The sequence below is a fragment of the Neolamprologus multifasciatus genome, chromosome 12 (genome assembly GCF_963576455.1).
Source record: "Neolamprologus multifasciatus chromosome 12, fNeoMul1.2, whole genome shotgun sequence".
Taxonomy (NCBI): Eukaryota; Metazoa; Chordata; class Actinopteri; order Cichliformes; family Cichlidae; genus Neolamprologus; species Neolamprologus multifasciatus.
Window position 1 is genome coordinate 2391385 of NC_140450.1, and position 24357 is coordinate 2415741.

The following is a 24357-nucleotide window of genomic DNA, read 5'->3' on the forward strand; positions in this document are numbered from 1 at the left end:
AATTCAATTCAATTCAATTTTATTTATATAGCGCCAAATCACAACAAATGTCGCCTCAAGGCGCTTCATAGATACAGAGAAAAGCCCAACAATCATATGACCCCCTATGAGCAGCACTTTGGCGACAGTGGGAAGGAAAAACTCCCTTTTAACAGGAAGAAACCTCCGGCAGAACCAGGCTCAGGGAGGGGCGGCCATCTGCTGCGACCGGTTGGGGTGAGAGAAGGAAGACAATGCTCCGTAGTAACAGTGAAAGGCTTTGGTTTGAGTCGGAAGTGTCACAAAAGAAAACATGAAACAATTCTCAAACACAGATTTGCTCCGGCTAGAAAGTCCAATGAGACGATCCAGTAAGTGCTCATGAAATATGTCAGCCGTCAGCGATAGCAGAGTTATTCAGTGTTGAAGTATTTGCTGGGTTATGCCTGTAGTTACAGCTGTGGCAAGGGGAGCAACTACGAACAAGCAAAGCAGTGAGTGAAACAGTGACAGCTGACTTTATGTTCACAGGTCTGTGACTTTTGAAGTGTGGTCAACGTGGCAGATGGCCCCGCCCCTCCCTGAGTCTGGTTCTGCTGGAGGTTTCTTCCTGTTAAAAGGGAGTTTTTCCTTCCCACTGTCGCCAAAGTGCTGCTCATAGGGGGTCATATGATTGTTGGGTTTTTCTCCGTATGTGTTATTGTAGGGTCGACCTTACAATATAAAACACCTTGAGGCAACTTTCGTTGTGATTTGGCGCTTGAGACTGTCACACTATTAATCAAACTGTGCTTATTTTACAAAGTCTTGATTTGACATCATGCTGTGATTAATTTGGTGTTCAGTGGTTCAGATACGTGTTCCTGCTTCAGCTGGGAGGGCTCTTCATGTTACACTTCATTCAGTTCACAGGCGGCTCAGATCTTCACAGACCAGTCAGAGTTGAAAAGGGTTTCTCAGTGTGCAGTGACCTGTGGGCACGTTTACTCTCAGTGTGACTTGTTAGTTGAGCAATGAGTTGTCAGAAAAGTCACAGCAGTCTGTTGTAAAGACACGTAATCATGTAAGGGAAAAGCTCTGCTGCGTGTAGCTGTTACGCTGATAAAAGAAGCGCGACTGTGAATGGAAAAGGAAAAGACGTAAGCTTAACGTCTGCTGACCTCTGGAAATGCAAATGAAATCATCCATCCAAATTTCACACTTGCTTTCACAGCTCATCAGCCTGCTTAAGAACTCTGAGATGATGCAGCACCATTTGACTTTACACAGGAAGCTAATGCTACACGTAAGCTTTAAACCAAAACTCAAGAGAAGAGCTCATAAAGCTCCTGAGATCTAACGCTGGATGATTCACTCACTGCTGCTTTGGAAACGGATTGAGTGTGATTGACTTCCCTTTGGGGGGGGGAGGGGGGGGGGGGGATTTGGCTGCAGCTCAGAGCGGAGCTCCGTTTGAACTAATAGAGCAAATGACTTTTTCTGTTGTTATCATTTTCTTAGAAAGGAAACTTGCCTTGTGTATCTTAATGGAAGAACATACGTTTTTCAGATGTGTAGTGTTTTGATGTCACTGTGGTCTTTAAGAATTTGTTCCAGTGTAGCTGTAGGGATGAAAATAATTATCTGTGATTTTTCTGCTTTCACTCATGGTCCTTAGTAGATGAATGAGTTTCTTGGCGTTTCCGGGGCCTTTCATGAAGCCAGAATTAATTTGACATTTATCTAATGGAGTATGGCACCATCTACATCATGTTGCTGATGTTCCCGATCTCCAAATAGAAATCTGCTTTTCATTTGGTGTCACTGTGACCTTGGATGTTACTGTATTTATGCCCCAGACTTGGCAATTATTAAATGGGGGATAAAAGTGGAGGAGACAGTAAATGGCCTTGGGAGGAGATCCAGGCCGCTGTAGTGAACCTGACGGCGTAGATCGCCTGCACAACTCGTGAGTTAAACCGGTGCCCTGAGATAATGGCTGTGTTTCATTGAGTGATAACGTTCTCATTGTGAGGATGGAAGTGCGGTGGGAGCCTCAGTCGCAGATTTCTTAGCTATGAGACTGTGGTTCGCGCTCTCTTTGTACATGCACTTTGTGTAGCTTTCTTTTCATTTGCAGATACGTTTCCTTTTCAGTCAGGTTTAGGCTCTAACAGCTGTTTGATGAGGGGCTAGAAAAAGGCAGAGTTACAAATGAACCTTAATGCTGTACATTATTATTATTATTACTAGACAATCACTGCGTTTAAATGTGACACAAAGGGCTCTTCAGCAAGTATGTAAAAAGTATGTGATGGATTTGGGCGTGAGGGGTCCTGGTTTCAAGCGCCCACGTATGTTACAACCAGGGTTTTAATAGTTTTGCAATTTTCATTAGTTTTTATTTTTATTTAGTTTTGACTTCAGATTTTCAATTTTATATCAGTTTTAATTAGTTTTTACCAATTGTTTGCTAGTTTAGTTTAGTTTTTATTTTTTTGAAAATCCTTAGTTTCAGTTTAGTTTTGATTAGTTTCAGTTATAGTTTTAGTTGTGTTTGCAATAATTAAGTGTAACAAAATCCCAGTTTCATCATATCAGTCATTCTGCTCATCCTTGGGTATGTTGCTATTCCAGCTACCATACTGCACCCTGGACAGGTCGCCTGTCTGTCGCAGGGCTAACACGCAGAGACAGACAACTCACATTCCCACCTATGGGTTCTTTAAATAAATAAATAAAGGCAGATGAACAACCATTGATACCAGGCAACTATAAAATGTATATCTTGGCCCCAATGAGACTATTAACTCTCGCAGCACCGGGTGTTCGTAATTTTGGTTCAAGTGAATTGATAAACTTTTTGAAGGTAATTGACTCACACAGTTGTGTAGATATCCCCGTCCTGTTGTCTCGGGATGCATCACGCTGCCTTGCCTGGGGTTAGCTTCTGTTTTCTGGGGATGAGGGTTGAGTGTGCTCCCTTACCTTCTCAAGCTAAGCTAGGTTAGCCTTCTTGTGTGAGCTTTTCAAGTGCACTTTAAGGTTTGTGGGATTTTTTTCCCTTTAGAAATGTCCCTCATAATTTGTCTCTTTCCACTACAAGACACTTGCTTTATCCAAAACACAGTCATATTCAAAGTAATCCCAAATTGGACGCTTTCTCCCGACTTTTCCTGACATGATTCTGCGCGTGGACGGAGCAGCAGCACAGACGACTCGACTAACGTGCTGCCACCTGCTGGCATAATGAGACACAGCAAGAAAAAAACCTGTAAACTAAACTTCATTTTCACCCTTGACTATTGTATGACACGCACACATCAATGAAAACTAAACACATTTTTGCTATAAATTCAGTTAATTTTAGTTCGTTTTGTGAACACTCATTCCAGTTTTCCTTTTTTTGTTTTTGTTTTTATTTTTATTTCCGTTAATGAAAATGTTTTTTCACTTGTAGTTTTCGTTATTTTGTTAGTTTTCGTTAACGATAATAACCTTGGTTACAACCCACTTAAGTGTTATCTGGGATGGGGTGTAACAAAGTGGAAAAAACAACTTAATAGTTAACGTCAGTGGAACATCATTTAATTTACAATTAAGGCAAAATTAGAACAAAAATAAGACACAGGGAAACTCTAAGCGTCATTGTCTCAGTGGCCGAAATAACAAACAAAACTCTCCTTTCTAGCTAAACAAAACTAAAATCACTCCATCTGTAAGAAAACAAAGTACAGAGGCGGAGCTCCCCGTCTAACCACGAAACAGGAGAAAAAGGCTGAAACAAAAATGGCAGAGAAACCCTTCCTGCTTCCACTGTGGATCACTACAATTCCCGTTGTAAAAATACACCTTTAACTAAAAACAACAAACAAAACAAAGTCACACCAAGCTTCACTAGTTGTGCACAGCTGCAGTCCACTGCCCGAATCACTGCAGGTGAAAACAGGGAGAAGGGCGCAGCATTTGGACGAGCTGCAGCACATCTCATCTGTGGTTAAACCTGAAACACAGGAGGAGAAAGAGCCCTCTCACATGGAGAGAGCCCCTAGAGGTCAGCAACTGTAACAACAGCTACTGTATTTATAGTCTCACAGAGCTATCAGCATGGCTTTGTAAAAGCAACACACACCAGAGTGCATCGAACCATCTGTGGCCATTTAGGGTTCAGTATCCTGCCCAAGGACACATGACATGTAGACCGAAGGAGCCAGGCATCAAACCACCAGCCCCTGCTGGACTTTCTGACCCACAGCCACCTCACTCTCAGTATCGTCTGTTTCTCTGATCTCTGTGCACCCGTCAGTTATTGTCTAATTACTTTGCTTTTCAGTGTTTTGGGGCTTTCAGAATCACATTTTAAATCCTTCTCCACATGCAAGCTCGCGAATGAGTTATAACATAAAAGTCCAAATATTCTACCTCAGTAAATGAGTCTAAATGGGTCTTTGTAGTCTCTCAGGGCTTTCACTCTGTGCTTTTTGTATATAAATGATGTGCATGGTCATGTTCAGGTACTTGGTCAGACCTTTGAAGAAGAAGGCAAATTACCTAAGTAACTGGATTTTTTTTTCTTTTTCCCATCATTGTTCCACCTTGCTTCACAACGTGTGGCCAAGGTTCTTGTGAATCTTAAGGACGCTCTGATGAAAGAGATGAGAAAAGTTTCACCAATACTTCTTAGCCAACAGGCTTCAGTTCATCTCAGAATGGTTAAAATGTACCCTCTTAGATGAGCCCTGGCTAGATGTTGAACAGGCACTATGCAATGATCTAGAGATTTCAGACCTACCATTTATTAGCTCAAACATCAAAAGACATGAATGCTTTAAAAGCATCAACATCAGCTTTTCTCTGACAGCATGGTGGGAGTTTCTAAAAATAACGGAGTCTTCATTAATCCCATGCAAACGTACACCTATCTGGAATAACCCTGACATATTACAAAACAAAAATATGATTAATTTCCCAGAATGGAGTTGTAAAGGAATTAAATACTTAGAACATATATTAGAGGGAACAGAATTTATTCCATTTGACAGACTAGTTACACAATATGGGATCAACAAGAAAAGATTTTTAGAATATCAACAAATTAAATCCATAGTAAAAAAGAAATTTAACCTCAGTCAAGTTGAATTACAAACACCACCAAGTGTGGTTCAATTTCTTACTCTTAAATCCCCCAAACTATTATCTAAAATATACAGAACACTTTCTAAAATAGATGAATCAATATCCCTTCCTATTGCAAAATGGGAAGCAGATTTATCAGTCAGCTTAGACCAAAACGTCTGGTCTCAGATTTGCTTAAAAACCTTTAAATTGATTAAAAATCCCAATCTGCAATTAATACAATACAAAATACTGCATAGAGTGCACTATACAGGTCATCGAATGTTTAAGATGGGCTTTACATCCGCCAACAACTGCTCACACTGTCAAGGCAATACACCAGACAATTACATCCACGCTCTTTGGTTCTGTCCACCAGTGCAGAAGTTTTGGCACGAGATATGTGAGGACTTATCAAAGTGTCTGAAATGTAAAATTCCAACCTCCCCTTTAGTATGCTTGTTGGGAAATTTGGATGATGTCACTACAGAAATTAATACAGTCCACATGGTTTTTATTGCCCTATGCATTGCCAAGAAAACGGTCCTCATGAACTGGAAAAATAAAAATAATCTTAATTCTAGCCAATATAGAAACTATCTAATAGATCACATTAGTCTCGATATAGCCTCTGCCACCACATTAGATCAATCCCTCTGGGCTCCTTTGATCGGCTCCATCACCTAGCGGGGGTAGGGGGGCGTGGTTTGGTCCCGCCTTGGCTATTGTGGTTGATGTGGAGGTTGGGATGGGCTTAGGGCACCTGGAGGACTCCTAGAGACGTTATCCCTGGAGGGCTTAACCCGGGGGTTGTGTTCATAACCTGGTTAGTGGCTCTGGTCGCTCTCAGAGGTTGTTCTCCTCGTGGCCGCGTGCAGCGGGGCTGGAGGATGGTCTGTGCTGGCGGACGTAGGTTACTGGCCTGGTGGCCTGGCTGCCCCTGAGTGGATCCGGGGCGGGCGTGGGGGTTTGGGGTTCGGGGGTGCTTCGCCTCCGTGCTGGGGCTCTGGCTGGGCCTTGGGGGCTTGGGCCTGGGGGTCCTCGTCGGTGTGTCGCCGAGGTTGTGGGCGGGTGGGTGCACGGGGGCTCAGCCCTGGCGCAGGGGGCCTCTTGTGCATCGGCCTAACCGGGGGGCTCTTGAACTGGCAGGGAGGTTGTTCCATCTTTGCAGGAGTCCACTCTGCAGGTGGGGGAGAGACATAGGAGAGGTGGAGAATAAACTTAACCTGGGTGTCTGTGTCTTGTGTAGTCTGGGAGATGATTGAATGTTGGGGTGGGTACAGTTTCCTCTGCGGTGGGGTGGGGTGGGCTGCCCCGGGTCCTGTGGGGCTTGGCGGTGCTGCTGCCGTAGGCCCCGGTCTGGATGGGCCTGGGCTCCCTTGCCTTGGTGGATACCAGGGGACGGGGGTGCATATTGGGGTCAGCGGGGGAGCTGGCCCTAGGGAGGGACACCCTCCCCTCCCTTCTTTTCCTCCCCATCCCCGGCTGCCTCCCTCTTCCCGCTCCACCACACCCACCCACACAGGTAGGGCTTTGGGGTGCGGGTGTGTCACCAGGGTGCAGGGGAGACATCCCCCCCCCCCCGTCCTCTTCTGGCCACCTGTGCCTCAATTTTATCTCACAACTTAGACATCCACATTACTTACACTCTCATAACACACACACACATATATATATATATATATATATATATATATATATATATATATATATATATATATATATATATATATATATAGGGCCTTGAGGGTGGGCACGTTAACGGCGTCCAGTAGACGGTCTGTGTATTCAAACCTACCTCTGGCGCCGGTGCCCACCTCTCAATTTTAAATCCATGTAGACATTGAGGGTTCTCGGGAGGGGCCGTGCTAACACCTGCTGCTCTCTGGCAGCAGCACCATGCTCTCCCTTGTTTTAAATACACTTTAGAGCAACACGCAGCAACACTACACTTGAGCGGGAGGAGGGAGGTATGTGGTCTTAACACACCCCCGTTCTCTGCTAGCCATCGGGGCGGGGGGGCTGGGAAGAGATGCTGGCTGTCCGATTGGCCTCCCTGCTGCTGCGGAGCCTGGGGCGGTCTGCTTGCCTCCACCCCGGAGGGAAGGGTAACATCTCTTGGGTCTGGGTGCCGTTTCCCCCTCTGGGGTCGAGGATACCTGGACCCGGGGTATAGAGTATGTTTGGGGAGTGTGATTGTGTACATGTCCATTTACGTTTATTCCTACGTTGGGTGAGTGCTGAGTGTTTGTATATGTGTGCATGAGGGTGGGAATGCATGTTTGTGTCTGTGTGTGCCTGTTTGTCTGTGTCTATATGTCAGGTCGGGTCTTAGACTTCACCTCTCTGGGAACTCCAAGGCCCTCCAAGTGTGGAGGCCTATCTCCCCTCACCACACTCCCTGCCGGTGACTGATGCCCTCAGGGGTCGGTGCAATGTTGGTTCTTGGTGTCCAGGGCTGGGCGCTCAGGTCATGTGCCAGCTCACTCCCGGTGGCTACTTGGCGGGGCCTGGCGCCTGCTGCTCGGTCAGGCCTCTTCCGGGGCGCGGGGGGCCCTCGGGCCTCCGGCCTCTGTGCCTGCGGCTCGGTTCACTCTGGCACAGCTGGCTGCCGGCGGAGCCGGCGGGCACGCCGGTGCAGCCCCCTCTAGCTTCTGCCCGGTGGCTACTGGGTGACCCCTCATCTGGGGATCCTCAGCCCTTCCCATGAAGGTGGCACGGATGCCCCTCCGGTGGTCCTCCTTGGGCTCTTGCACTCTGGGGCCTCTGGATGTCTGGGGCCTGGATCTCCTCCATGCCTGCTTCATGCCCTGGGGGACGGGGCTATGGCTCTCTACATCCTCTAGCAGACCATTACATGGGGAAACCATTTGAATACAAGCGCGCCGATCCACACAGGTGTGCACACAGGTGTTCACTGTTTGTAGACTTGAATCACACCTTTCTTGGCTGCTACTTCAAAGCACATTGTGCGCTGTCTGTCCTGCGTGCTGCACAACAACATTCAATATTTAGTATTTACTGCTGTTTACACTTAGCTAGATTAATGCGATGGTGTTGTGTATAGTATGTTGCATTGTTTTGTTTTTTTTGCTTGTTTTCTATTCTTTTTCTCTCAACAGGTGATCCCGGAGATATTTTTTCTTCCCCCCTTTCTCACTGTCCCTCTCCCCTTCTGTTTTTCTTTTCCTTCCTCTTTCTTTCTCCCTTTCCTATCCCTCACTCATGTCTGTCCCGTCTGTAACAACTGAAAATAAAATAAATAATAAAAACAAAGGTCGATCAAATGGACCAATACGGCAATGCCATGATGATCCATTTGGCAAAATAAATCCATTGGGTATCCTTGTTGGTCTTCAGACAACAATTCTGACGGCTAAAGAACCAAATGGGACAGGCGGAAGGAAAAAAAAAAAAAAAGAGAGATGAGAAAAGTCAAGGAGGATGTTTGCATCGCTGCACCTTAAAGGATAGAAATGCATCGACTCAAGACTGATGTGGGATCACGAAGCTGGTGTATTTTCACATTTAGTTTAATCAACGTTTGTCTTACAATTCACGAGAACTTCAATACGTACAGTTTTTAATTAAACTCATTCTTCATGTTCACCGAATGTTCGTGAGATTGTTTGGTGAACTCGAGCTGCTCTGGCACAGTCAGTGTGTAACCCTCGGTATATAAAAGGAGTAATCCACTGCAATCTTGTCACAGTAACTTGCCAGGTTTAGCCGACTGGGATAAACTCTGACATGATGCAGCATAATTTGACCTTAGATGGACATAAATTATACTTTTACTACAAAATTATTGGAAAACCTGCCAAAGCACCGGAGAAAAGATATGAGCACAGAGCGTTGACTTCTTTTCAGTTTGGTTTCTTTTAAAAAAGTTACAGCACTCAAAATAAAAAGTAAAAAATGCAGACAGATTAGTTACCACCAGTGTTGGTCAAGTTACTTGAAAAAAGTAATCAGTAACTAATTACTGATTACTGATTACTTCCCCCAAAAGTAATCCCGTTACTTTACTGATTACTTATTTTCAAGAGTAATTATTTACTTAGTTACTTTTTAAAAACACGATTTACAACCTGAATAGGTGATAAAGTGATAGATCTTTCAGCCCAATTCTACTTTTTCTGCATAATCATCATACAAAATGTAATCAAAGGGAAAAGTCTCTTTTTAAAACTTGTTTTATTAGTTTTAATCTTTTAACTTTATGCATCAAGCAAACATTTAATTATCTGCAACATTCTCTGACTGGAAGAAATTTGTTTAACATTTAAACCTATTTTCTGCACATTCCAGCACATAAAATATTTGTGTGTTTACACTCAGTCTTTCAAATAGATGCAAGTAAAACACAGCAGAAAATAAATAAAGTCAAAGACTAGCGGACCTGTTGCTCTATTTTCACCTGTAAAGCAGGAGTGGGGTAGGCGGAGGTTTACCCTGGTGCAGGTGTGCAGCGGTCAGTGGAAGAATCCGCGAGTTTCTCTGTGAGTTTCCCATTACGTCGTAGCTACTCGGTGCTTGCTCGGAAGTTTAGGGGTTTTTTCGCTGTAAAAAGAAGTTTTCTTCCCACGCACAACGGACACTAATGTTTTTGTCACTTTTTATGGAATCAAACTCAAAGTAAGGTCAGTACTTCCACGCTTTAAACGCTGCACGCTCATACTCTCTCTGCACTCGATATATGATCCATTGTTGATCTGCACACAGCTGCTGTCACGAACGTCGCACTCGCTTACGTCACTGTCATGAGACATTCTCGCAAAAAAAAATCACGGTTTTAGTAACGCAGTAACGCAGCGTTCCTACGGGAAAGTAACGGTAATCTAATTACAGTTTTTGCAATAGTAATCCCTTACTTTACTCGTTACTTTAAAAAAGTAATCGGATTACAGTAACGCGTTACTGCCCATCTCTGGTTACCACAGACATTAATGACTGAGATCAAATGAATCATTGAAATGTTGCAAAATCACTGAAAAATCATCTCTGACAGGATGAAATGCTCGCTGTCACTTAACCCTTAAAAATGTGCAAAAAAACTCATCTTTCTCTGTTAAATGTTAAATCTTACTGCCTATTGAAACATTATTATGGAGCCTTTTCGTCCTACGTTGAACAACAATGTTTCTTGAGGCATGCAAAAACAGAAAAACCTGCTCATGCGGTGCCTTCATAGAGTTTGGGAAATCTTTGAGAAATGAAGTGCATTCAGAGACCTGCTAGTATATAGATTAAAGCTAATGGAAATCTAATGTAAGAGGATTCATGCCGAATTTTAAATGTCTTTATTGATTCATGTGGAGGCGTCAGCGGCTTTCTGTGCTGATGGCGTCTTTTGTCTGAGGTGTTTGTCTGCGCTCAGGCTTTCTGTTAACAAACATGTCACCTCTGCATACTAATTCTCCGTAGAAACCTTCTCTTCATCGTCAGTGTAGCCGAGCCTGCTCCTGGATTCCACGCTTTGTTTATTTATTTATTGCTTCCTTCCGTGAAAACTCGACATAAATCGCTTCCCATTTTTCCTGCCCCTTTTCCTCCGTTCAGAAATCCCTTCCTGTTGTGACAGGCCGCATCTAAAAGTATATTTTTACTCAATAATTTATTCACTGCCGATTGATGTATGTAGCAGATTGAACCATCAGTCTTTCTAATATCACTCAGGGGAATTTCCACCTTCCAAAAAAATCTGCAATAAATACTGCTCGCCTGATTTTTGACCTCAGAAAATCAATTGTTAGTTTTATTATGAAGCATGTTGGTAATTTTTAAAGTGTGGTCACAGTTGAAGGTATGATTTGATTGGATTTAAGGTAGAACAGCTGGACACTGGTACTGGTCTGTTGTAGTGAGCATAAAGGCACAGCTATTGGTTTAAATGGCTGACCTGCATTCCTACTTTGACATATGACAAATAGTTTCTCCAGAAGTCTAGAGATGACTTGAGGGAGCTGATATTCAGAGGAAATGGTTTAAGCAACCAGTAGGAGAGCCTGAAGCAGACGTAGCATACTCATACTCTAATAACTCTTATTATTGGAACTGGTCTCTTTTAAAATGTGCACCCCTTGTGTTTACATCCTCAGTGGCAGTTACCAGGTGACGTCAGTGATCCTGTGTTGTTTTCCCTGCAGATGGATCTCAGAGGAATGGGAGCACTGTACCAAAACCTGCGGCAGCCTAGGCTTTCAGATCCGAAGCGTTCGCTGCGTGCAGTTCCTGCATGATGGCACGAACCGCTCCATCCACAGCAAATACTGCAGCGGCGAGAAGCCCGAGAGTCGAAGGCCCTGCAACAGAGTGCCGTGTCCTGCCCAGTGGAGGACCGGAGCCTGGTCAGAGGTATCCACTGAATGTATTTGTTCGTCGGGGCGGGGGCCATATTTGTCATATTTTCATGTTTCAGATCTTTAAAAAATATATTATTAAATAAAGGTATTGCAAAAACATACAATATGCAGTCTTTAAATATTCATTTTATTAATTAAAATAAAAGCAAACAAACAACAAATATCCAAACCTACCTGAACCTGTGTGAAAAGTAATTTCCTCCATTTATGGAAAGTGCAGCAAACTAAACAGCGCATCATTCCACGATATAAAGAAGCAGCTGAGAAACCAACTCACTGACATCTGTCACTGTGGAAAAGGTTTCAAAGACCACTGCTGACCAAAAAGAATACAAAAGCTCGAATCACATCTGCCAAAAAACATCTGGATCATCGCCGAGACTTTTGGGAACTGACAAGACAAAAGCAGAAGTGTCTGGAAGGTTTGAGTCCTGCTACATCTGGATTCAAGCTAACAGTATTTTATCAAAAACAAACAAACATCAGACGTGGTGGTGCGATGGTAGGACCTTAAACCGTTCATGTTTGCAAACCCTCCAGGAAAGACGTGTGGCCTAAATTCCCTCCACAGTGATATGAAACACTCCCATTTATTTGTTTGATTGCAAAGTGTGATTGTGCAAGTGTAGCACAAGCGTTTATTGGGTTTAGACGACTGCTACTTTGTCACTTTGGGTAACAAAGGTAACTTTGGATGATCTGAAACATGTTAAATATGCAAAAAAATGGAGAAATTACTAAGGTGGCAAATATTTTTCACGTTACTTTTCACGTTACTGCTTGAAAAAGTTTTTTTTTTGAGTCGCAGATCAAAGAATCACATCTGAAAGAGTCGTTTATATTTGCTGTTTGTCTTTGATGTGAGGGTGAAGACCTTTGTGACTGATTTCATTCTTAACCCTTTAAAGCCGGTCAGAGCAGCACGCTCTGTTTTGCGTAACTATTTTTAAATCCCGGTAGCTCTGCAACCACGTGAGCTAGCGCAATAATTTTTTTTGCATATGAAACCGGAGGAGTTGTACTTACATCTTATGCCATCAGCTTGTCCTCGGTCACAGTTTCCTTCCACATATAACTTTGCAAAAACTGCATAAAAAGCACTTGCAGGAACAAAAACATAATATTCCAGAAACACGCTTTGCTGATCCGATCAGCTGTTTGTAACACTTCCTACATTGGAATAGACGTCAGCGCGAACTATCGCATGTCCTCCATGACCTGCCCGAAACCGGACGTGACGTCATTTTCGCGGAAATGTAGTTTTTACCATCAGGGCCTCATGAGCCTATACTGGTGTTTTTAAAAGTTATGTTTGACTTTATGACTTTCTGTGTGGTTTCTGGGATGCTTAGGACTCATATTGCACTGCTGGAAAGTTTATTTTGATGCATATGCTGCTTTTTTGCAAATTTGCATCATAATATTTATTTTTGTTTTTCCTGCAGTATATAAAAATTGGTGTATTTCAAAAATAAAACTATGAAGACACTCAAAATAAATTTCCTGTGGTGGGAAACTTTTTTGTGCAACTTTTTTGTATTTACAGTTTTGAGGGATAAGCCTCTTAAATTTCTCTAACTAGAAATATATGTTAAAAAACAAAAACGATTTTCAATTTTTTTGTAGTTTATTGCACTTTTTTGCAATTTATGTAATTACTATGCACTTAATGCAGACATATTATTAAAATCTGGGCTATGATGGTTGTATTGATGTATAGCAACTTGAAATGCTCCCAAAAATGGCTCCACAGCATGTAAACATATAATATAAGCTCTGGCAGACTTGGTTCTATGGTAGGTCTTAAAGAGTTAATGTAACGTTGTTTTCTGTTACCGAATGGCACCTAAGCTGACATAGCAGGGGTTTCTGTACAAAGAATCAGGCATCTGTAATATTTAATTTAGAGCCGCGTCGCATCTCATCTGGAAACATGCCAGTTTTACAGCCTGCACTTCCTCCAAATGAGACCTTTAAAAAACCACATCAAAGAATTCAATAAATCAGGCTGAGTGTCGCGATGCAAAAAAGAGCTAATGAGATGTGTGTCTTTGTGTTAGTTGTTCATTTGTGTGGGTGGGGTTTTTGTAACATGATTGGGCTACAGCTTCTGATTAGCTATATATATATATATATATTAGGGGTGCAACGATACTCGTATCGATATCGAACCGTTCGATACAGTGCTTTCGGTTCGGTACGCATATGTATCGAACGATACAACATTTTTAATTTATTTTATCAACTTTCCTTCTGATGATGCTGTCTGTGTTGAGCGCTCAGTGGATCTGCGCTCGACAGTGCAGCCTAGGCGGAGTAGTCGAACACAGATTCACTGAGCGCAGGGCAAGCTAGCGAGACAGAAGCTAGGCTAGTTGCAACATGGCAAATTGAACCTCCCCCACCCTCATTCAGATCTGGCGTTTGGAACTATTTTGGTTTTCATGTGATGTATGACCCTGAAGGTAAGCCTGTCATGGACAAAAGTAAAACAGTATGTTGGATGTGCCAGCAATGCTCAATTGGTGGGAACTAGTGTGTTAGCGCAGTTAGCTCGTTAATGTGTTGACGTCTTCCAGCCCCACTCATGAGGTGATCCGCGGTAGCTCGTTAACGGAGATTTGCCGTGTTGTGACGTTAATGTCATTTCAGATTTACGCTGACAGCACTAGTGGGAACACAACCAATATGACTGCACATTTACTCCGACATCATCCTAGTGCAAAGACAAGTGGAAGCAGAGAAAAACAACAAGCAGCATGCTACAAACTTTACCCGAGTCATTTAGACAGCCGTTAGCACACGATTCTCCTTATGGGGACCTGATATGTTTAATATGCTGCTGAGAATATAGCCCAGAAGAAGCGTATAGTATAGCTTTTATTTTGGAAAGAGACATTTCTCCATAATAAACTCTCTTTTCCAAAGATGAGTGATTCCTCAATCAGATACAGGGCTCGCAAAATCGCTAGCCCGACGGGGCTTTTTTCCAGTCGGGCTACCAAAATCTATCTCTGCCCTGCCCGTCGGCCTATCCTAGGAAGGAAAAATATATGTCAATGCTTTTGCATTCTTTTGGAAATGTAGCTGGGTAATTATGTCATTGGCATCGGCCACTGTCAATATGTGACATACTGAAATCGCGTTTGAATTTGCGCTTGTTTTTTGCTTTCACTTTGCAATCGCGTGAACTGTGTATAGAGAGCGACAGTACTGATTGGTGAGTGATGATAATTTGCGCACCAATTCCTCTGACATCGTCTTATCAATCGTTAGCTTACTATGCAAACATGACAAGTGAAATCTCCCGCAGCTTAAACATGTGAGAGGTTGATCGCGCAGAGAATCGCTGAGCGTTATGTTAGTGCGTGTGTAAAAGCAGCAGGATATATATTTTAGTTCTGCTGAGCCAAATAAGACAGGTCAGGGTGAAGAAGTGACAGCCAAAGAAAAGCTTACCACAAAACGGAAAGGTTATGACAAATCAGACTATAAGGAAAAAAGAAAGTGCAGCTTTATGGTTTCATGGACAAAAGAATTTCTGTGGCTGCAATATGACGAGCTAAATAACCAGGGCTGCACATAAGTGGTCCGCAGGTGCGCATTCGCTGTCAAAATAAAAACCCGCACAAGATAAGAAGTTGCAACGCGTGTTTGCGTACATAAGATTTTCAGGAGGACAGACATTTGTTTAGAACTCTTAAAGATGTCGAAGAAGCTCCTTTAAGCAGTTACTGTGATGTTCCTCCACCTCCAAAGAAATGTCAGAAGGAGTCCGAACCACAAAAGAAGCGCGTATTCTCTGAAAAGTGGTTGCAGGAGGTGAGCTGGCTTCAAACAAATGATGAACGCACAGAGATGTGGTGCAGAATGTGCCGTGAAAATTTAATAAATGACAAATTAATAAAAAGGCATGAACATTTTTTTTGTATCGAAAAAATATCGAACCGTGACACCAAAGTATCGAACCGAACCGAACCGTGAATTTTGTGTATCGTTGCACCCCTAATATATATATATATATATATATATATATATATATATATATATATGTATAGTATATGTACAGTTTAGTGGTGCAGTTTCTTTAATAATTTGTTGGTAAATTAAAGATGTTTTTAAATCATAAAAACATGCTTTTTTACTTCATGGTTGATGGAATATGTTTGGACAAAATCTCATGAAATTAGCCAAATTAGACAAAAGTTGCAGTTTTCTGTGTTTTCGTGCACAAGTTTCAATTATTTTGCTGACGTTCACGTTCACAGGAGATCTCAGACTAAAACATGAGACAAAGATCCACCAAATAATTAATGGTGTGTTTGCTGCTTCACCAGTTCTCACATTATTAATTGCAGTTTAATTTGAGGTTTTGATGTCGTCTTTCTAACCGATCACAACAAAGGGAAACGTTTGTTTCTGGTCTCAGTGGCCAAACTTAAAGGTTGGGTAGAAAGCCACGTGTCACACACGGGGCCACAGGTGATGCGATTGATTGCTTCAATATTGCAGGTTTATCAATAAATTATTCAAAATGTTGTAACAGAAGAAAGAGGATCTCTCCACCTGGGCCTGTTGAGATTTCAGATGCTGTTTGGCTTCATTTGAGGGCTTTAAGTTTGTTAATTCACCACCATCATCATCATCATCATCACCAGACTCCCTGGGTACAAAATACAGATGTCACTGAAGCTACAGGCAAAGTGAGACGCAGACAAAATACTTTAGTTGTGCGATGTATTCCCAGGATAGTTTTCTGACATATAAAACTCTGAGGAAAGTAAGAAGTGTTGTTTCTTTTTGAATTATCACTTTTCTTCTTTTCAAACTTGCTCAGTGTTCTGTGACGTGTGGAGAGGGGATAGAAAGGCGTTTGATCACCTGCCGGATTGGAGATCAGTGTAACGGAGAAAAGCCCGAACACGTGAGGCCGTGCAAACCTGGAGCCTGCAACGGTAAGAATGTCTGATGGTGCAAACATGCAGCGTCTTCTTTTAATTGACTCCATTAACATTTCAGCACATTGTGCTTCCCTCCACATGATCAATAATTCGAGCATGCCCGTCTTTCAGTCCAGCAGGTCCTCTAGACAAAATACATAATGCATGTCATTTGCTCTTCATTTTAGCAGATTATATGTCCTTCATAAAAAATTAACAAATCTTGCATTTTCCTCTGACCTCGCAGCCAGCCGACGGTTTCCATTTATTTTTAAATGAAAAGGAAAATCGATCAGCAGCCCCTCGAAACGGGCTCGGCCCAATTCAAAATAGTGAACATCTAGCCTGCAATAATTCATTAGAAAGCACCAACATTGTTCATGGTGAGTGCAGTTCACGACCAGGTAGACGGAAGCATCTCTGCTGACATCTCAACAACAGTAAAACTTCATTTAAGCATTTCCCGTGATTGATTCAGACTTCGAGTTTTGTGCAGCTTCGAAAATTAAATCAGTCGCTGCTTGAAGGAAGAAAAATGTATTCAGATGTTAACAGTGCGTCCTTTTACATGCTTTTATCGACTGAAACATGCCGTCCTGTCACATTTAAAGTCATTTCCTTTAGTGATTTAAAGCCCAGACAATAACATTTGTGAAGCAATAACACATTATTACTCTAACTTTGCTGCTAACGTCATTCTTCCAGTTGGAGCTGCTGCGATGACAAGTGTCCAGCGTCTGTATGAAATTGCTTCACCCCACAAAAAGTGTGGTAGCACAGGAAGGCGCCTGCACGAATGTTTGCTAGACTTTGGTTTGAAATGCATGAAGGCAAGTGAAGCCGAAGGAATCATTCAATTCTGCTTTGATCGAAATCTCATTTATAGATCTAATAACACAGAAATATATGTTTGTGTCTTCATTAAGTAAACTGCATAATCGCTCACTTTCTATTCTGAGGGGAAACTTTGTAGAGCGTACAATGTCATAAGTGCATTATGTGTTAATTAGCTTGTGCTTAATATACAAATAGAAACATACAAAGGTTAATGACAAAGTCTGCTGCTGTTGGTTGTTTTGAAACCTGTCACACAACCTTAGAAGAAACTTTTTAGAGATGCTCCAAATATTCTTTGTTCATTAATCTGCAATGAGACAAGATGTGAAGGAAGTTCGCCAACAGTCCTGCAAAGATCTGTAAAGAACCTGAGGTTAACCTGCAGAAAGCTCTACAATAAAATAAAAACTATGTTATGTCCAGTGTAGAAATAAAAACCTGTATTTTGGCAGATCTCAGTTTTTCAAAAGAACTGAATGTTCCACACAAGATTTCTAGGATAGCTTTTAGCGAACAGATGGGACAAAAGTGTAACTCTTAAGCTACAATGCACACCAAAGCATGCAGGGTCTGGGTGACTTGTATTCAACAAAAATAAAAAAACAACTCAAGGCAGGAGGCTGGCTTAGCGTTTAGGAGACGAAACATCGTGTTAAAGTCAGGACGAGTGAGATGCTGTGACATGTTTGAAGGGGGCTGTCCAGTGATGTCGTTGAAACAGTTTGGTATCTATGAGAAGCTAACATGCTGCTGCTGAAGGACGTTTAACAGGTTACTAAAGTCAAGAGTTGACCTGTTTGTACAGCCGTGACAGGACACGATCACAAACATGAAATTTATAGATTGTGTGTCACTTTTCTAGGACAACGTGCAGTGAAAACAAAATGAGACAAAACCCCCAAAAGCTTTGTGTTTGTTTACAACAGTGATGAAAATCAGCAGAATCCAGAATCCTGCCAAATCCAAACCTTTTCATGGGCCTTCTTCTGATTTTAATAACCCGCGCTAAGCCCCTACGTGGCCTTTCTGAGACAGCACACAGATTTTTAAACGAGCGTATTTTATTGATCGTGTCAGTGGAAGTGCAAGTCATTTGTAAATGTCGCTGCATACATAAATGCCAAGTCAGTATTTAAGTTACAGAGATACATCTCATCATAATAATAATGTAGCACACTCATAAGTCGGCGAGATGCATGTGTTTATTTTATCTGTGCATGCTGGGAGTTTATGTAGAACATCGTCCCTCAAAAAGGAGAAGAAGAAGAAGAGGTTTGAATAAACAAAACGTCTGTGGTTTGTTTGGCCTTTAAAGAGGGCGGATGCTGCTGTGCGATTATTACCTTTACTTTAAATCTTTACCATGTTGCCGTGCATATTTATTTATAATTTTAGCAGAGATGAAGGTACTTATTTTGCATTTTTGTGTTAAAGGGGAGCAATTGAATGCCAAAATATTAAACAAGGTAAAAGATGTTTCTTATTAGACCTGAGACATTTTCATGCATGTGCTCAGAAGAGTCTCTGGAAGTCGTTTTAGGACAGATGTGAGTCTTGTTAAGCAACACTCAGCACTTATTATTTGTTAGAGAAAGAAAAGCAGAGACTGACTTGAATGAAGTTCTGGTTCCTGAAAGCATGAACCAGAGCCAACACCAAACACGCTTGGAATTGGTTTGTACAGTAGTGAAAGAAACTGGGTCACATCTCCATCCAGGCAGAACAAAATGAGCATCGTTCTGCTGGATGTACTGTGAGAATGTGCACACTGTCTTTGCTGTCAGTCTCTAATTAAAAGCAACGCCTCTGCGCTTTGTGAGGCATCCCTTTCTGCTTTTTTGATCTCTTTCCAAGGCCATTTAAACTTTGCAGAGTTTTGACGCTGCGGCGAGCTTACACTGTATGCTCTTTGACTTACAGATGAGCCGTGTAATGGGGACAAATCCATCTTCTGCCAAATGGAGGTGTTAGCGAGATACTGCTCTATCCCAGGCTACAACAAGCTGTGCTGCGACTCCTGCACTAAGCGCACCGGAGCCCTGTCTATGTTCGCGGAGGCGGCTGAGACCGAGGAACACGTTCGCTTCGGATCAGCCTCGCAGCTCCTTGAGACATTAACGGCCGCAGCAGCGGCCAACGGCACTCGCGGTGGGAAACAAGGCGCGGGCAAAGGATCCGCCACATCGGGCGGTGCAGCGAAACACATCACCACGCCTGCTCCGGTTAAGAAAACCCCATCAAAGATCACTACAGCACCAAGGCGGGTTCCACGACATGCGGACCTCACTGACAGGAAGCTGTCCACCCAGGCTGCTCCTACTCAGGGTCAAAGGTCAAGCAGTTTGGTGGACAGTCGGCAGCCTGTGGCATATTCTGAAGTGGAGCGATGAAAGTCGTAGCTTTTGCCTTTAGGACTCGTAATGTACAGTAGATAATCCAGCTTCATCCTGAGTCTTCTCACACCAGAAACACAGAGAAAGAAAAGTGCTGGTTCACTTTGTAAGAATTTGACCCTGATACGGACTCTAAATATCTCTTTAACCACCTGCAGCTTCCAGATTACTGAGGCTGAAACAGCCGTGCTACTTTGCCCTCATACTTCTATATTAATATGAAACAAATATGAAATAATTTAAGGTGTAGAGGCCACACGGAGTTTTCAACCGCGTCAAATGAAAAGCTAAATTACGTTCATAGTGAATACTTTCAGGGATACAAAACAGCCAAAGGACAGTTCAGTATTCAAAAGATGTTTGTTGCTCTGACTCATGCATTCCCGATGTCTGACATTTATTTCGTTTTATCGCCTTGTTCACTTGTTCAGGCAAAATTTCTCTAACGTCACCTGCACAGTGAAAACTGAGAGAGCAGGTGGAGGAAGGTGTCTGCGTTCCCCCTCCGGACAAGCTGTCGCCTGGTCTCGTTACTGAATAAAGCAGACCCCTGCTGCCTGCAGACGCTGCTGCAGATATCCAGAGAGAAAGTGTGAGCAGGTGCAGAGACCAGAGCTAATTCAGCTGTGTAGATTTAGTAGAACTCAGAGAGTATAGAAATAGATGCCTCTTGCATTTCAGTTCATTTAAAAAGTGACTCCACTAAAGGCCATGTTTGCCACGTTGGTTCTTTTTGGATAAATCTCAGCTTTACGATGCGTTTTAATTGATTGCATTTATATCCTGTCCCCACATTGTGACCTTTGAGGTAGATGTCAGAGTTCGGTGTCATTTTAAAATGAACAATAGTCAAAGATCATCTGATACAGCTGAGAGTTCCCACTACTTGAATGTTACAAACTGCCGGTTTTCTTGCCAGAAATCGAACGTTAAAGCTCGACTCACAGAAAGTTCAGCCGTCAAAGTATTCAGTGAAAAATGATTTACCGTACTTTAAGTGAATATGAAACACGGACAGAGATGAATTTCCCCAACGCACTATTTATAAAGCTTCCTGTAAATGCTGTACATGAAAATATCAGTATTATTTTAAGAAAGTGGGATGCTTTCAAATACATTTTTAACCAGTTCTGACAGATGTTGGTGCCAGTGTTTACCCTTCCAGGGACTGTTCACAAAGGGATTATTGACTGATTATTGATATAGCTTTCCTTTCAGAATGCCATGAGGGTTTCTGTTAACTTAAAGAAAAGTCAGAGTGCAGAGAGACGAGATGTTTGATACCCTCTGTATACAATTAAGTTAGTTTTTCATAAACACTGAAAACATGGGAAAAAGCTAACCGGCTCTGTCCAAAGAAAACACCACCTATCAGCACCGAAGCATTCATCCTGTTTCTGTGTTTAGTACAGAAACAGCTTTGTTAGACAGAGCTCACTTTTTGCTAACAGTCGCTTCGCTGCACCAAGCTGGCTGCCTTTCAAATTTAGCTTTGTTCCATGTTTTTTCTCTTCTTCTCAGAAATACTTAAGGGCAAAGAAGAGAACCAACTAAAGAGCATGCACCTCTCAGCGCTGTATGTCATATAAAATAGACCATACAACACTCAGGTCAAAGGATCAAAATTATTCATAATACATGTAAAATGTGTTTTTACTTTAGCCTCACTTTTACCGTGACTTTTTGTTAACCTGTGAAAAGAAATGCAATCCGATATCAACACACCGCTATAAATCCTTGTCCTATGAAGCTTTCTGTTTGTGTTTGTTATTGAGGTCGTAGAGGGCAGTGATGTGGGAAGGAAGGGAGGCAGCCTATGTAGCCTACACATCCTCGCTGCCCGAAACCTCCATAATCAGGTAAAATCATAAGAACCTTTAAGGAATGTCAGCAAAGAGTAAACATGATGAATTGTTAGCAGAACTGCTGTGTTAGATTGTGTTTGCATTCACAGGTGAGCCTAATAACTAAAGCTGCATTAGTTGACCTTTGACCACTAGTACGGTAGAGGATTGGGGCCACTGGGAAAAAGTGGGCACGTCTTTTTTTTTTCATCTATTCCTGAATTCTGAGGAAAAAAAGTCAGAATTCTGACTTTAATCTCAGACTTCTGACTTTAATCTCAGACTTCCGACTTTAATCTCAGACTTCCGACTTTAATCTCAGACTTCTGACTTTAATCTCAGACTTCCGACTTTAATCTCAGACTTCCGACTTTAATCTCAGAATTCCGACTTTAATCTGAGACTTCTGACTTTAATCTCAGAATTCTGACTTTTTTTCTCAGAATTCTGACTTTAATCTCAGAATTCCGACTTTAATCTCAGACTTCCGACTTTAATCTCAGACTTCCGACTTCATTCTCAGACTTCCGACTTCAATCTCAGACTTCCGACTTTAATCTCAGACTTCCGACTTTAATCTCAGACTTCCGACTTCAATCTCAGACTTCCGACTTCAATCTCAGACTTCCGACTTTAATCTCAGACTTCCGACTTTAATCTCAGACTTCCGACTTTAATCTCAGACTTCCGACTTTAATCTCAGAATTCTGACTTTTTTCTCAGATTCTTTTTTCCACTGGCCCTAATCCTCTTCCGTACACTAGGGACCAGACAAACTCAAAAAAAAAACAAATACAGCGATGCAGACATTATCTTTAACTTTTAGACACATTAAATATTCTGCCCTGCAATGAAGTCCAACTTATTTTAGCTCAGGAGTCCCCGCCATCTCTCACTGTCTTCACCACCCAGCTGTTTGTTCCAGCTGTGCTTTTAGCTTTTTTATGAAGAGCTAAAACAATGTAATCTGTCAGTACTGAGCTTGGAAAATTGAGCAACCCTTTCACAGTCTGCCAATACAGAGCCATGTCATTCAGTTTTAATATAAAAATTGCTTAATGGCCTTTGGAGCTCGTTAGATCCCTTCATAATTAGCCTGAACAAGGTTCTCTGGTACGTTTTATGTTTGCAGGAACAAAGCTTTGTTGTAAGTACAATAAGCTGGAATTTAAAAAAAAGACTTACTGTATGTGGAACATCTTTCTTTCCAAAGTATTCTCTAAATGGCTTTTTTATTAAGGTGGAAAAAGGTTTTGGAGAGAGAAAGCTATTTATTTATAAGTGGATTTCCTTGCAACCACCATGCATCTGACTGCAATAGCAAAAGGCACAGATTTGTGTTTTCAGCAAAGAAACAGCTTGCAACTATCCACACTCAGTCCTGTGTGCCAATGTATAGAACATGTATATAGCATTGAGTGCATAAATATTTATTGAAAGTTAAAGGGTTCTGCTTTGTTGTCACAGCGTGCGCAGCAGCCGGCCGATAAGCTGCATTGGATAAACCATTGAAAACTGATCACCTCTTTCTCCGGTCATATTTTCACATTGGAAGCAGATTTGTGCTTGTTAACAAACACAGTAGACTAGAAATGACATTGTTTTTGCAAACAATTAGATGTAAATATACATGCTCATTTTTGAGATGTTTTACTTGTCAGAAAGCTGTTTTTTCACAGCTGTTTTGTAGAAGTCTTTATCCGAGTCGTTGCAACACAGCAGCGTGAACTGACCAGACAGATGCTTTATTTTATAGCGTAGCGCCAGTAAAGCTGTTTTATGCTGTTTGTAGTTCATTTTTCTCCCCAGTTCTTTTCACATCATTTACTTGCTGCCTATAAACACTGCTGCTAATGCTATAGAGAGCTTGTAATGATAAATAGAGTAGCCGTAGATGTTACTTTGACAATCCCTGAGCCTCAGACAGCTGTTATTGCATAGGATTTTCCATGTACTGTATCAATACCCCTGTGCTGTCCATGCATTGAAGTATTGGATTGTCATGAACGCAAGTCACTCTCTGTTCTATTTGCTTTACTATGTATTTGTGTAGATTGAAGTGTACACTACTGATGCTGTTTGTTGTAATGGGGAGCACATAGCAATAAAAGAAATAATTATCTAGTCTGTGTTCTTGCCTTCGGCTCGTTCCACCGTTGCTTTTTCTTCTGGGAAGTGAATTGATGCAGAAAAAAGATATTCTTGGTATGTAGTAATAACAGTCTTGATGCATTCTCAATCATCCAGGAAAATAAATCTCCAAAAATTGATTCTGTTCATCTGGACGTATGTTTTCTGGGAGAAACGTTTCGTCACTCATCCAAGTGACTTCTTCAGTCTCAGCTGACTGCAGGTTTCCCCAATCTTATAAACAGTACATTTGCATATTTGCATAGTAATAACAGTAATATAAAATAATCCCAGAGCTCCTGCAGTCTGTATAACATCCTGTCTCTTTGGATATCTTTGGATTGTTCAGAACACGACAGACACACAAAAAACCACGAACGCATATTCAGAGATTTTGATCATCATGCTTAATTTCTTTTATTAACTAAAAGACCAATCATGTGTCAGCGATGGTTCCCTGCTTTTGGCTTTTTTAATGAAATCCAGACTAAAAACATAACATTGTATCACTTTTCCTTTTCACAACGACACTAAAGCCATTTTCCTGCACTCCAAAGTCTTCGTCTCCTTCAAATTAAAAGGCAACCCATTACTCATTGATCACAGCTTCCTGCCTTTTCCTTGTATCACAATTAAGCGATGTTTTGAGTTGCTGACGGGATTGATAGATGTCTTCTTTTACATGTACAGTATGAGCTTTGGAGGCAGTTGTTGTAGGTTTTGGTGCTGCTTTCTGTGTCCTTCCCCTAAACCATGATGGTGAACAAGCTTTGTC

At 41.9% G+C, this 24357-nt stretch overlaps 1 protein-coding gene across 1 annotated transcript in view; it reads left to right on the forward strand.

Annotated features, from left to right (window-relative positions):
* The window catches only part of adamts3 (ADAM metallopeptidase with thrombospondin type 1 motif, 3), a gene marked incomplete at its 5' end in the record, with an annotated part of 170896 nt that extends 147204 nt beyond the window's left edge, over positions 1-23692 (forward strand). The window contains 3 exons of the mRNA XM_085180835.1: positions 11223-11430; positions 16276-16393; positions 19136-23692. Of these exons, the coding sequence (XP_085036961.1) occupies positions 11223-11430; positions 16276-16393; positions 19136-19605 (796 nt within the window). The remainder of the gene's footprint in view (positions 1-11222; positions 11431-16275; positions 16394-19135) is intronic.
* Positions 23693-24357: the final 665 nt, after the last annotated feature.